The sequence below is a fragment of the Eurypyga helias genome, unplaced genomic scaffold, assembly GCF_000690775.1.
Source record: "Eurypyga helias isolate BGI_N326 unplaced genomic scaffold, ASM69077v1 scaffold6867, whole genome shotgun sequence".
Lineage (NCBI taxonomy): Eukaryota > Metazoa > Chordata > Aves > Eurypygiformes > Eurypygidae > Eurypyga > Eurypyga helias.
The window spans coordinates 1-12,531 of NW_010263583.1; the positions used below are offsets into that span (position 1 = coordinate 1).

The following is a 12,531-nucleotide window of genomic DNA, read 5'->3' on the forward strand; positions in this document are numbered from 1 at the left end:
CTGTCCAGGTCCCTCTGGATGGATTTATGTTATCACTAGAGACAGCTCTTCAGAGCGATGTTCTATTTTAAAAGCTCCAGCTGAGGAATCTTTCCAAATCCTTCCACAGCAGACTTGTACCGCTCTTTGGACTTTTCTTTTCAAGTGCATCTAGTTCACCACCATGAACATGTTCTGTTTTAGAAAAGCCAATCACCCTTACAGTTCAGTGTTGGTTCACCTCAGAAGCAACACACAGATTTTGCTGCAGCCTGTAACGTAGAACTCTAGGGCACTAACGATCATCTGATTGAACAGGTAGACCATAGCAAGCCACTGGAAAAAAACCCACAAACTTCTGCTGTAAGCATGTTGTTAAAGACAGTTCTCAGAACTACAGCTGAGGTTACCATCATAAAAGTAGTCAATCAAAGGAGATGGAGAAAAAAAAACCCCAAACATTCTGGAAAATTTTCTGCCTTTTCTAAGTTTACATACACTACAAACCAAACATGGTTTCCTTTGAAGTATGCTCTAGAGTATTTCAATCCAAACCCTTCACAGCCACTCCCCAAAAAATAACCAATTACTGGCTCAGATTCCAAAAACAGTGAAGCAGAAGTCATATTCTGGTATGAAAGGCAAGCAAAAGTATTTCAAGAGGTAATTCGTGCACCTACACACACTTGTTAATTCATACCGTATGCATCTCTGGTGAGTCAAGGTTTACTGGACTTAAGTCCTGTGACAACCTCTTTGCTCCAGATGAAAGTTTGGTAGTATCTGCCACTTCGCCATTTGGCAAAATACCATCTGCAAACCAAACCCTCCTCTGTTCTTTGGGGCACAGCCCTACGTTAAGAAAACAACATTGACTGCGTATTACTATAGTGCTCAAATAGCTGAAAGGAATAAAAACTAAGCCCTTTCTCCCCCCAGATATATACAGAAGTCTGTTTACTGGAACCAAGCACAGGCAGATAGATAGTTTGACATCAGTTAGTCTCCAGTTAGGCAAACATGTGCCAAAAAGATCTCATACTTGCAGCTGCCATGCTACAGTTGAATCTATCAATTCCTATATAAGGAAGGCTGTTTCCTCAATCATCCCTTTGTATCAAGGTAAAAGTGAAGTGCACATCACAACTAAAAGATGAAATACACTCTAACAAAGTTAGCTTATCACTGTTTAAAACTTTTTTAATTGAAGAAGGTCATATGTTTAATAGAAGTGAAGACACTACTTAGCCACTGACCATTCATATACACACAGAGAATTAATGCCTACAACTCCCCAGCATCTTTTCCCCAAACAACTACTTTTTGTTTTTATTGCAAGACTGGCAGTCACAACACAAGCCAGAGACCTGCTAAGCTATGTAAACATTATGGAAGTAATATCTACACAAAACACACTACAATATAAACAAAAAGGACAATGAAAAAGAGGTAACAACCACACTTCATAAATGGAGACTTAAGAGAGACTTGGTCAAGCTCACACATGGCATCAAAACTGGGAACTAGAAATAACTTTCCACTGTCCCAGTTCACTGAGTTTCTATTTCCCACAAAAAATATCACTATACCAAGTATGTATCCATGATGCAATAAACAACTCTTTCCAAAGAGATCCTGAAAGTGTTAGCTGTATTACAGTGTATTTAGCATACCTTCAATACCAGGTTGTTTAAGTGCTGAGATAGGTAAAGGTGCAGAAGCTGATGGAGAGCTAACACTACCAGGTATCTGGGCTTCCTCCAAAGGTGGAACAGCAGAAGAATACTCAGAGATACTGGAATTGGGAACTGGACCAGTGGGACTCATCATCCTTTCAAATGCCTGTGCTAAAAAGATGTGGTTAGTTTTTAAGATCTCACAATTGATTAAATTTCATTTGCACTGCAGTATTACAGTTGGGTGTTTTGCAGAAGCAATGTACAATCTGTGAGCTAGTTACGCAAAATTAACGCTCAAGCTATTATACCCAAGAAAACTTAATTTCATTATTTTCTACCTGCACATTTGCCTAATTAATTTCCAACACAGAAACAAGCTTCCTTGCACATCTTGTTACTGCTGCAGTGACTACATTGAACCACATGATCCCCGAACCTTGGTGCAAATATCACATTTATTGAGTCAAATTCCATTCAGTTGGCATATTGAAATTCTAGTATATTTTCAACCTGTTATTTAAACATTAGTAATCAGAACCGCAATTTTTCTCCTGATGTTTCCATAAGCATCCATGCTTATCCTTCAGTTAAGAAAATGTTATCTTATGATTCAATTACTGTCGTACTGGTAAGTGACCTGTAAAAATGTCAGGACAGAAAGCTACATAAATCAGGCAAAAAACACAAGAACAAGCAGTGGTATGGCCTTTAAACATACAGAAGGCTACTGTGAAGGGAGGATCACTTTTGCTAGAATCCTGCCACAGATGACCCAATAGAACAGCTTAATATTTAGTCCTATGGAGTTCAAATGTTTGTGGTTTGTTGGGGGGTTTTTTGTTTGTTTTGTTTGTGTGTGGGTTTTTTTGTTTTGTTTTGGGTTTTTTTGGTTGATTGGGGTTTTCTTAAAAAATAAAGTGTGCTACTCAGTTTAATATAACTAAATCCAACTAAGAGGTACAGTTATTCTCTTCCTCCATACATCTCACAAATACGGAAACATACACCAGTTAAAGTAGTGAAGCTCCCCTCAAGCACAAACGTTAAGGAGATGCTAGCGGTATCTAGTCTTCTTTAATGATCACTACAATTACTCAAAAAAACCCCAAACTTGTTACCTTTATTAATATCATCATAACAGCCAGTACAGACTCTTGCTTCCTTCTCCATGTATTGTAGTTTGCACTTTCGTTTGCAACAGCCACCACAAAAAACCTGAACCAGAAAAAGATTGAATTAAATATTATAGACAAAACCCCAGCATTTCCTGAATTAAGTTCCTATTATTATTTACTTTGTACTAAACCAGCATTATATAAAGCATGCATACACATTTTGGGAAGCATGGAAGAAAAGGAGCCTTAGCATAGGTATCTTACAATACACTTCTGTCTGGGGAGAAAGTACTAGAATAAAAAAGCTTTTCCTGCATCCAGCTCTGGGGTCCTCAGCACAGGAAAGACAGAGCTGTTGGAGTGAGTCCAGAGGAGGCCACAAAAATGCTCAGAGGGCTAGAGCACCTCTGCTATGGAGACAGGTTTAGGGAGTTGGGCTTGTTCAGCCTGGAGAAGAGAAGGCTCTGGGGAGACCTTATTGTGGCTTTTCAATATGTAAAGAGGGCTTGTAAGACAGGTGGAGAGACTTTTTACCAGGGCTTGTAGTAACATGACAATGGACAACAGTTTTAAGCTAAAAGAGGGTAGATTCAGATCAGATATATGGACGAATTTTTTTTACAGTGAGGGTAATGAGGCACTGGAACAGGCTGCCCAGAGAAGTTGTGGATGCCTGTTGTGATTAATCCCAGTCAGCAACCAAGCACACAGCCACTCGCTCACCCTGCCCCCTCTGCCCCCCCTTCCCCCAGTGGCATGAAGGAGAGAATCAGAGGAAAAGGTAAGAAAACTCACAGCTTGAGATAAGAACATTTTCATAATTGAAAATAAATTAAATAATGATACTACTAATAACAATCATAATATGAAAATACTGCCACTAAGGATAATAACACATATCGAAAAAGAAAACAGGAGTAGAAAAACAACCACGGCGATAAACTGTGTACCACCTACCAACCACCACCCAGTCAGCTCCCGAGCAGAGAGCGCGAGCCAGCCCTCTGGCCCACTCTCTCCACCTTACATACCGAGCACGGTGTTTTATGGCATGAAACACCCCTTTGGTCAGTTTGGGTCAGCTCTCCTAGCTGTGTCCCATCCCAGCTTCTTGTGGAGAAGAGGCTGGGAACTCCGGGGCAGCACCAGAAACGGAACAAGTCCTTGGATTGGTATGAACATTCCTCAGCAACAACTGAAAACGTTAGGCTGTTATCAGTATTCCCAGCATAAATCCAAAACACAGCCTCTTACTAGCTGCTGTGAGGAAAATTGACTATCCCAACCAAAACCGGCACAGTGTCCCATTGCTGTAAGTGTTGAAGGTCAGCTTGAACCAGGCTTTGAGCAACCAGACCTGTTGAGAGATGTCCTTGCTCACAGCAGAAAGCTTGGACTAGATTTTTGATTACTGGTCCCTTCCAGCCCAAACTATTCTATAACACTATGATTAAGAATCATAAAAGCTCCACAATTTGGGCCAAACTACAAAGTCCATGAAGCCTGCTTTTGATCAAGGGTTCTTCCTATCCTGCTCCCCAGAACTGCACCACAACCTATCCATAGGATAAGCTTTTGAAACGTGAGGCATTTCTGTTGGCCAAAACCAATCCTTCGATATCTCCAAACCAACCTTCCACACATGGCCAGGAATACCCACATTCCATAGCTAAGCCCTCAGCTCTTGCAATACTCTCTCAGATTCAGCTATGAAACAGAGCAGCACCTAAGATTTCTTGCCCTGAGCAGATCTAATCACACAAGGCCATGTGCCCACAAAACTGCTAAAATTAGATTTTTAAAAGCTGGCATGCAATTGCACAGTGATTAGAAAATTCTTCCACAAAATACACTTGTTTGATTCTAAGCCCTCTGCAGCCTAATATTCAAGCCTGTATCTTAATCCCTCAGAACAAAAAAACCCCAAACCAAAACACGACAATACACACACGACAAAGAGCAGCAACAACGAGGACACAAGTGACATTATACTAAAATCCTTATCTGGAGCAATGAAAAGAATTCCAGGTTGCATCACCTATTCACAAATTCACTCCCACTTCTGTTAATCTTGTAACAATTTTACATTAAACAACTGCAATAGGAACAAGGGCTGAAGCCCAGAATGAGGTCAGATTTGCTTTACCAGTTTAGCATTCTCTCTGAAGATCGCTGTTGCCATCTTCCATTAGGATCCCGGTAATGTCTAAAAGACCCAGACGCATACCACCAAAGAGTCATTCTGACCTTGCAGCACTGTGTGCTGCGTCGTCTCTCCATGACAAGCATTAACAGTTTGTCAGGAAATGCCAAGCTGCCTCTTCTATCTCACGGACAACTATCTAAGCCAGAGCTCGCTGCTTCCCAAGCCATTTACTAATGCTGGCTCAGGAACTATCTTGGATAAGTAGGGTCCCCAGCTCCGTCAGAAAGGTTAAGCATAGCTGTCTTCGTGTATTAGCTCCCTTCAGCAAAGTATTTTACAGGCTTGCTGAAGACTGCCTTGAAAGAATAGAATATGGGCTTCTATTCCCACAGGATATCTATCTATGCTGGGTTTAGCTGGGATTGAGTTAATTTTCCTCGCAGTAGCTAGTACGAGGCTACGTGCTGGATTTGTGTAAGGCTACGCCAAGTATTTAGTTTTCAGTCTTTCAGTCGTTGCTAAGGAATGTTTGTACCAAGTCAAGGACTTTTTCAGCTTCTTTGCTACAAAGCTGGAGGGGACACAGCCAAGACAGCTGACCCACACTGACCAAAGGGATAATTCATTACCTAAAACATCATGCTCAGTGTGTAAGCTGGAAGTGGGCTGGGGGCCATGCAGGTGGGTTAGTTGTTTTTTTCTTGGTTGCTCTCTTGATGGGCTTGCCTTAACTCTGGTGAGATCTCTCCTGCACTCTGGATCTTGAGGAAGCAGGGCTACACCTGCACAATCCCATTCAAAGAATTAAGTCTAGTAAAGCTGTTTTCTGCATGAGTTCCCATAAATACCTGGTACTTTTCCCTTATGTTCTTTCAAGGGCAATTTACAAGTTTTCAAAGAGTCCCACCATCTTCAGCTATACCCAGACTCTAGAATCAGCATTAGCCTTTACTGAAGGTATTTTTTTAAAACCTTAGTCTGACACAAGCCTTCACCACTGACTAGAGTTAAGTAAGTGGAAAGAAGACTAAAAGTCTTCTGTTACTCCTAATTACCTCAAGGAAGGTGAAGTGGATTAAGGGTGGAAAAAAACCACCAAGCAGTAGTGACAGGAAAAAAAAAATTAAGTTATTACAACTGAACTCCTTTAAGTAAAAAAGAAAAAAAACCACTGTAAAAACAGTAATACTCGATCAGTGCAATATGAGCTCAAAAAAGAAACCATTCCAGTTACTTTCACATTAGTGTCACAGGTAATTTACCCCAACTTAAAATGCACATGCTCAGTAAAGATGTTAAGAATGTAATTGGTTGAGATTAATTGCTAATCAGTTACAATCCAGGTTAGGGCTTCAAATGCTAAGCAGTACAATCCTTTGCAATTGGTATTCTCCTCTTACACTTGGTGCTACTGGGACCCACAACTGGGACCCACCACAGAGGAGGCAGCGTAATCCTAATGCACAACAGACGAGAGGTGAAGACAAAGTAAGGAATGGGTAATGTAACAGGGGAAAGGGCAGGAAGATGAGGCAGCTGAGCAAGGAAGTTTATTCCTGTTGAACTAGGAAGAGGAAGAGTACCACAGCAAGAGACAAGCACCTAACTGAAGAAACTGCAAAGTTGCTGGGTCTCACAAGTGCTGCAGATGGGAGAGAAAGCAGAGACCACTAACCTCGCATTTCCCTCCAGCACAGAAGCCAGAACTCACAAATGTTGCCATTTTCATTGATAAAAAAAGCTGCAGCAACACAGGAAAACTACACAATTGTATTCTGTAATCGTCCACAGAGGACAACAGTGAATTCCTACCAGTTTCTCCTTATGTCCAATTGAAAACACAACAATTTGCAAGATGTCACAAGGAAAGTTTTGGGGTTTTGTTTGTGGTGTTTCATGGGTGTTTTTTTTTTATTTTTTTAAAATGTAAAGACAAAAGTTACTATTAAAAATACAAGAAGTCTTACAAGGCAGAAAATTAACCTGTTGCACATTCAGAATAGCTATTTCAGAGTGACAACTGCATAGCACTCCAGTATCCATAAAGTTTAATCACGTATACTGCCTTCATTCATTCTGCCAGTGAACATGTCTTGTGATGCTCGCTCTAATTACACTGCTGTTCTGCCCAAAACCCCTCTGTTAACACACAAGACTAACAACACTAACAGCTGATGGTTGTAAAGAGGACTCTGTAGTGGAGGGTGCTTTTATCCCCATCTCCAGACAAGATGCAAGAAGTTTCACAGCGAATGTAAACAGGAACTTGAAGTCCATCAAGTCTTATGACTGAAACGAAACTCACTGAAGAACTGAGTTTTAAACTGTTACAAAACTTCTTGGCATTCTGCCAAGTGATTAAGTTCAATGACTTTTAAGTTGTCACAGTGAGTTCTTAATTCTCTTGGTACCCAAATTCAGGCCTGCATTTTAGTTGACACTTACTGACATTGAAGGAAATGGGTACTATGCTTCGTATACACAGTGCAAGGACAGGCATCCTGGGAAAAAAATTACCAAGCCTCTCTAGATGTCTCTCAGCACTGGGGATGCAAAAAGATGGTAAGCATCCTCATCCATACGGATGGTATCTCCACATCCATAAAGCTTACAGATGAACACTGAAAAGTAAGTCCACTAGTACTGTTAGTATTTCCATTTACACACTGGCACAAGGGTAAACCACAGCAGCTCACATGGGAATTCTCAATTAAGAACAAGCTTTGACATTATTTACTCACTGAAGAAGACCGCAGGCTGAAAGAAGTTCTACAGATTACTCGCTCAGTTGGGGAGTAACATTCACCCCACAAAAGGAGGATACTTCTCCCCTAAGATGACTCCCCTGGAAAATTATACATCTAAACACACAGGGGGACAGATTTAGGCTATAAATCCTTTGCACTGATATTGCTGTTACAACTCCTGAAAGAATGCAGTCCTTCCAGATTCACTGGCAGTGTTTCACAGCAAGTGTAACTACTTACCTGAATTCCCATCATCCTCACCTCTTTTTTTTTTAAGCTTAAATACTTCAACTTAACTTAAAAGCTGAGGAAAAAGCTGAATCACTACGACTACTATGAAGCAGTCCACTGTCTCATCTTGTTCTATGCAAAACACATTAGTCTAGCCAGTAATGGAAGACAAAATAAGAACATTCTCCATACTTCCCCTTAATTATTTTCACAAAAAAGGTCATATGTTTCCAAATCAATATCAGTCTTCTCCATTCTTTAAGTTTCTATGAAGGAAATATAATGTTGCTTTAAATAAAATACTTGGAGCCTAGAAAAATTCTGTCAGTATTCTTTCCCTTCTGTATCTTGGTTATCGCTAGATGAGAGATCATTTGTTTGCGGTAACACAGGATCCCTGCCCAATAACTTACCTTTCCGCACGCCCGACAGTGGTGTCGTCTTTTTGTAAATGTGAACTTGACTTGGCAGTTCATGCAGTTAGGTGCCTCTGAATCAGGAACCCACAATGGTTGTTTCCGTGACAGAGCTGCAGGTATTTTAAGTGATTCTACATTTTCAGATGTCTGATTTCCTTCAGCTTCAGAGCTGCTTTGCCCAGAGTGCACAGGGTCAGAATTTTTACCAGCACTTAGACTAGTGCCCGAGAGGGGAGCTTCTGGACTAACAAAACTGGCTTCTTGGTCTTCTCTCTCAAGTACATCTGCTCTATCCAGCTGTCTTTGACCAACAGCTCCTTGCGAAACGTGAAGCAACTGCTTTGGTCTTGCACCTCCAGGACAAACACTAGAAACGAGTGCTTCAATACCACCCTCAGTCATATCCTGAATATGAGACGTATTCTCTTCTGTTGCAGACTCTAAGTCAACGGCAGTAAGAGATACTTTAGGATCACTATTAATGCTTGTTATCTCCTCCAGTTCTGTTTGCATATGTTCTTCAGAGACCTCAGTGAAATCCAGGTTGTTCACATTTGTTAAATCCCCTTCATGTGCATCAGCTTCTACTAAATTACTACCATGGTCTGAAGAATTCAACACATTGGACTGAATCCCTTGTCCATACAAGAAATCATCAAGCTCAGCATCGCTTATTAGAGCATCACTTCTAATAACATTCTCAACAGTGAAGTCAGTCATAACTGGGCTCATACTTTCATTGTAGTAAGAATCTATCTCAACACCATATGGCTCAGCTTCGTATTCTAGAAACGCAGAAGGAAAAGTTTTGACTTGCTGAAAATCACTGTCGTTAATTACATTCTCAGTATCATACTTCCCTCTGTCTGTTTCCACAATACTTTCATTGGTTTTAGCTATATACCCTTCTTGATCATGCACGTCAGTGTTTTTGCAGGATTCCCTACCAGAGGTGTCAGTTTTTGACTTTCCAGCCTGAACAGTTAAAATATCACTAATAACCTCTGCCGTTTCATTCTGAGGTAGAGGATTAACTTTTTCTTCCATTACAACTACTGAACCACATATAGATACAGGAAGTGGAAGACATGACAGTGAGGTCTGGACATCCTCAACCGAAATACATGAAGTTGAAATACTGGTTAGTATTTCATTGCTATGAAGTTCTTTGTTACCTACATTCTCTTCTGTGATTTTCTTTTCCAATTCCCCTTTAACTCCAGTTTGACATGAAGAGCCTGGTAAAACACAATTTCCAGGTAATGCTGCATGGCTTTTGTGCAACTGTGGCCTCTTTGGCAGACCCGAAGGCATGGATTCAACGTTACTCTCATCTTCTGAATCCACCTTTTCTATGGCATTTCTTTCATATATCTCTTTGCTCACTGCAGAGCGTACACTTTCATCTTGTGTTTCACAAGGCAATTTTTCATATTCTTTCTCATCTTTAGGACTGTATGTATTTAAATTCTGCAGTGTTACAGGGACACATGCAGTATTAAGGTGAGCAGTTTGGTCAAGCTGATCAAATACTTCACTGCACTTAACAGAATCTGTCCTGTGTTGACCATCACATGGATCTGAGATCTGTGCTGCGGCACAGCTGTCTGATTTTAAAGCTAAATGATTCATCTCCTCTGTTCTAAGGTTTCCTGAATCTTGTAGCATTGAGTCTCCATCACTCTGCTCTGTACTTGAAACGTCACTGCAACCAGCTGACGACACACAAGTAGAAACAGGTATGCAAGACACTCCAAAGCCAATCAAACCTTCACTGCACTGGGAGTCACCCGGCTGCAACTTCTGTGTATCTTCATGAGCAGCCACTGAATGAATTAAGTTACCTGTGTCGTTAACAAGATCACACACAGGTATACTACATCTTCCTAGGTTTGAAGCCTGAATTTCATTTAAGGAACCACTGTCCACAGTGGACAAAAGATCAGGTCCAGCAACACTCTTCTCATTTTGTGGTGAATAACCCAGAAGTGCTTCACTTGTGTCAATGTGGCTAGCTGGAGAGATTTCTTCTGAGGAAGCAGCATCCTCTTGCAGTTTTGGTGTTGGGTGTATGTGTTGTAAGCAATCCAAAACCAACGAAAGCGAATGGTGTTTTGAGTCACATGGATCCTGAGGTGTTCTGTAGCAGTCATATTCATCTATTTTAAGCAAAAGGAAATCAAGAGCAAAGTTTATGAAACTCTTCTCCTTCCAGACTGCACTCCCTCTAAATCCCCTCTATTCATCAATAGAAGCTTTTATTTGGCTTACGTTACTTTCAAAATGTTACTTTCAAATTCCACAGTATCAGTCACTTCACCAATACTATTATGCTGGAGAATTAAGGAAGCGTAGGAACTAACCTGTATTCTGTTCAAATTCATCAAGTAGTTTGTCCAAGTCACAGACTGCAGCTTTAAAGTAACTGTCCATTCTAGTTAGAGTTCTAGTGAAGCTGTAGCCTTCTTAAACCTAAAAAGAAAAATACAATGTTTCGTTCACAGCATTTTGCTGTTCACAAAGTCAAAGTGTTATTATTAGAAGACAGCTTCTATAAATCATTTTTTTCTATTTAATAACACTTTCTTCTCTATTCACGTAAACAAAATGAAGTACAAACAGGGCTGCAGGCTGTCAGTCTCTATGCACTCTGAACACACTCTACAGTGTACTCAATACATTATGCACAATATGCTCAAAAATTCACATTAAACCAGAAAATTGAGGCTGCCTCAGTACAACTAAAGGCATGTGAAGGCATGTACTATGACATCAATGTCGGGAAGTTTAAAACCGGATGGTTACTAGCATTGCTCCCCGTTTCTCCCCCTCCTTCCCCCAAGCTGCACAGGGGAGAGGGACAGGAGTTGTGGTCAGTCCATCACACGCTGCCTCTGCTGTTCCTTCCTCCTCAGGGGGATCCTCACACTCTGCCCCTGCTCCAGCGTGGGACACTCCCACAGGAGACAGTCCTCCACCAACTTCTCCCACGTTGAGTCCCTCCCAGGGGCCGCAGTTCTTCACAAACTCCTCCAGCGTGGGTCCCCCAGAGCGTGCGTCCCCCCACAGCGTGCCATCCTTCAGGAGCAGCCTGGGTCACAAGTCCTGCCAGCAGTAGGTGTATCTTGGAGCCAGCTGGCAGTGGTTCTACAGGACACAGGGGAGGCTTCCAGCAGCTTCTCACAGGGGCCACCCCCGTAGCCTCCTCGCTACAAAACCTTGCCACGTAAACCCAATACACAACTCACCAGAAAACTATTTATTAAATCACATTCCCTATTGCAAAACATTCCATTTCATATGTTTAGTGAAGATTTCCAGCCACTCAACATTATGCCTTTTTGGTCACTCTGAAGTGCTTTCTAATTCCACATCTTTTTCACTTCTGAACTCTCATACTGTGCAACCACCCACAATGTATAATCAAGATATTACTTAAGGAAAGTGTAAATAAACTGACAGGACTCAGAAGCCTTCAGTCTAATGTCTGGAAGTTAGACCCATGGAGGTTGGAATAGTTTTCCCTCTACTCTTACCTGTGCATTTAGTCTGTGCATTGTCACTTCACACCCTAGTACTCTGACCATCTAGCACTGTCTCTTCTCAAAGCTTAGTGCCCCAAGAAATACTTAATCCTCTCGTAACACATTGGACCTGCTGCAGCTACAGATTTAGGTTCTATGCTTTGCTTACTCCACTGAGGTGTAAGGTTCTCACTGAATGCTTCAGACCAGGTACACTCACTCACGACCACATTAATATGCATGTGACAAGAATACATTTTTAAGCTAACATACAGTTCAAATAGAGACTTGCAAAGCACAAGAACGGTGAAACCATTAGGATGAATCTTAACAATGCAGTACATTCTGCCCACATACAAGCAAAAAGTAAACAATCCAAATACAACACTGTATTAATATCCATGGCCATGAATTAGTCACTCCAACAGTCCTCCGCATGCTGCATCGTATATCTAATAGCATCAAATAGGAACAAGTGCATACTGAATGCCACTTCTACACTCATTTGAATACAGCTCTTGCTGTAACAACAGCTGACAGGCAAAAATCAGTCTAATACATCACATAAGATAGAAATATTGAAGGATTATGAGAAAACTGGGGATCACGAAATATTTAATGCTGACTTATATTCTCTGTAGGAATAAAGTGCAAGTACAGGCTGGAGGGAGAATGGATAGAAAGCAGCCCT

The 12,531-nt window shown here is 41.1% G+C and overlaps 1 protein-coding gene across 1 annotated transcript; it reads right to left on the reverse strand.

Annotated features, from left to right (window-relative positions):
• Positions 1-679: 679 nt before the first annotated feature.
• On the reverse strand, positions 680-10,749 carry LOC104502615 (zinc finger FYVE domain-containing protein 16-like; the record flags this gene model as incomplete). Its single annotated transcript, XM_010156084.1, has 5 exons — positions 10,680-10,749; positions 8,311-10,475; positions 2,777-2,873; positions 1,653-1,826; positions 680-831 (listed from the first exon to the last, which is right to left on the reverse strand). Coding segments are annotated over exons 1-5 (2,658 nt in total), but the record flags the coding sequence as incomplete, so codon positions are not given.
• Positions 10,750-12,531: the final 1,782 nt, after the last annotated feature.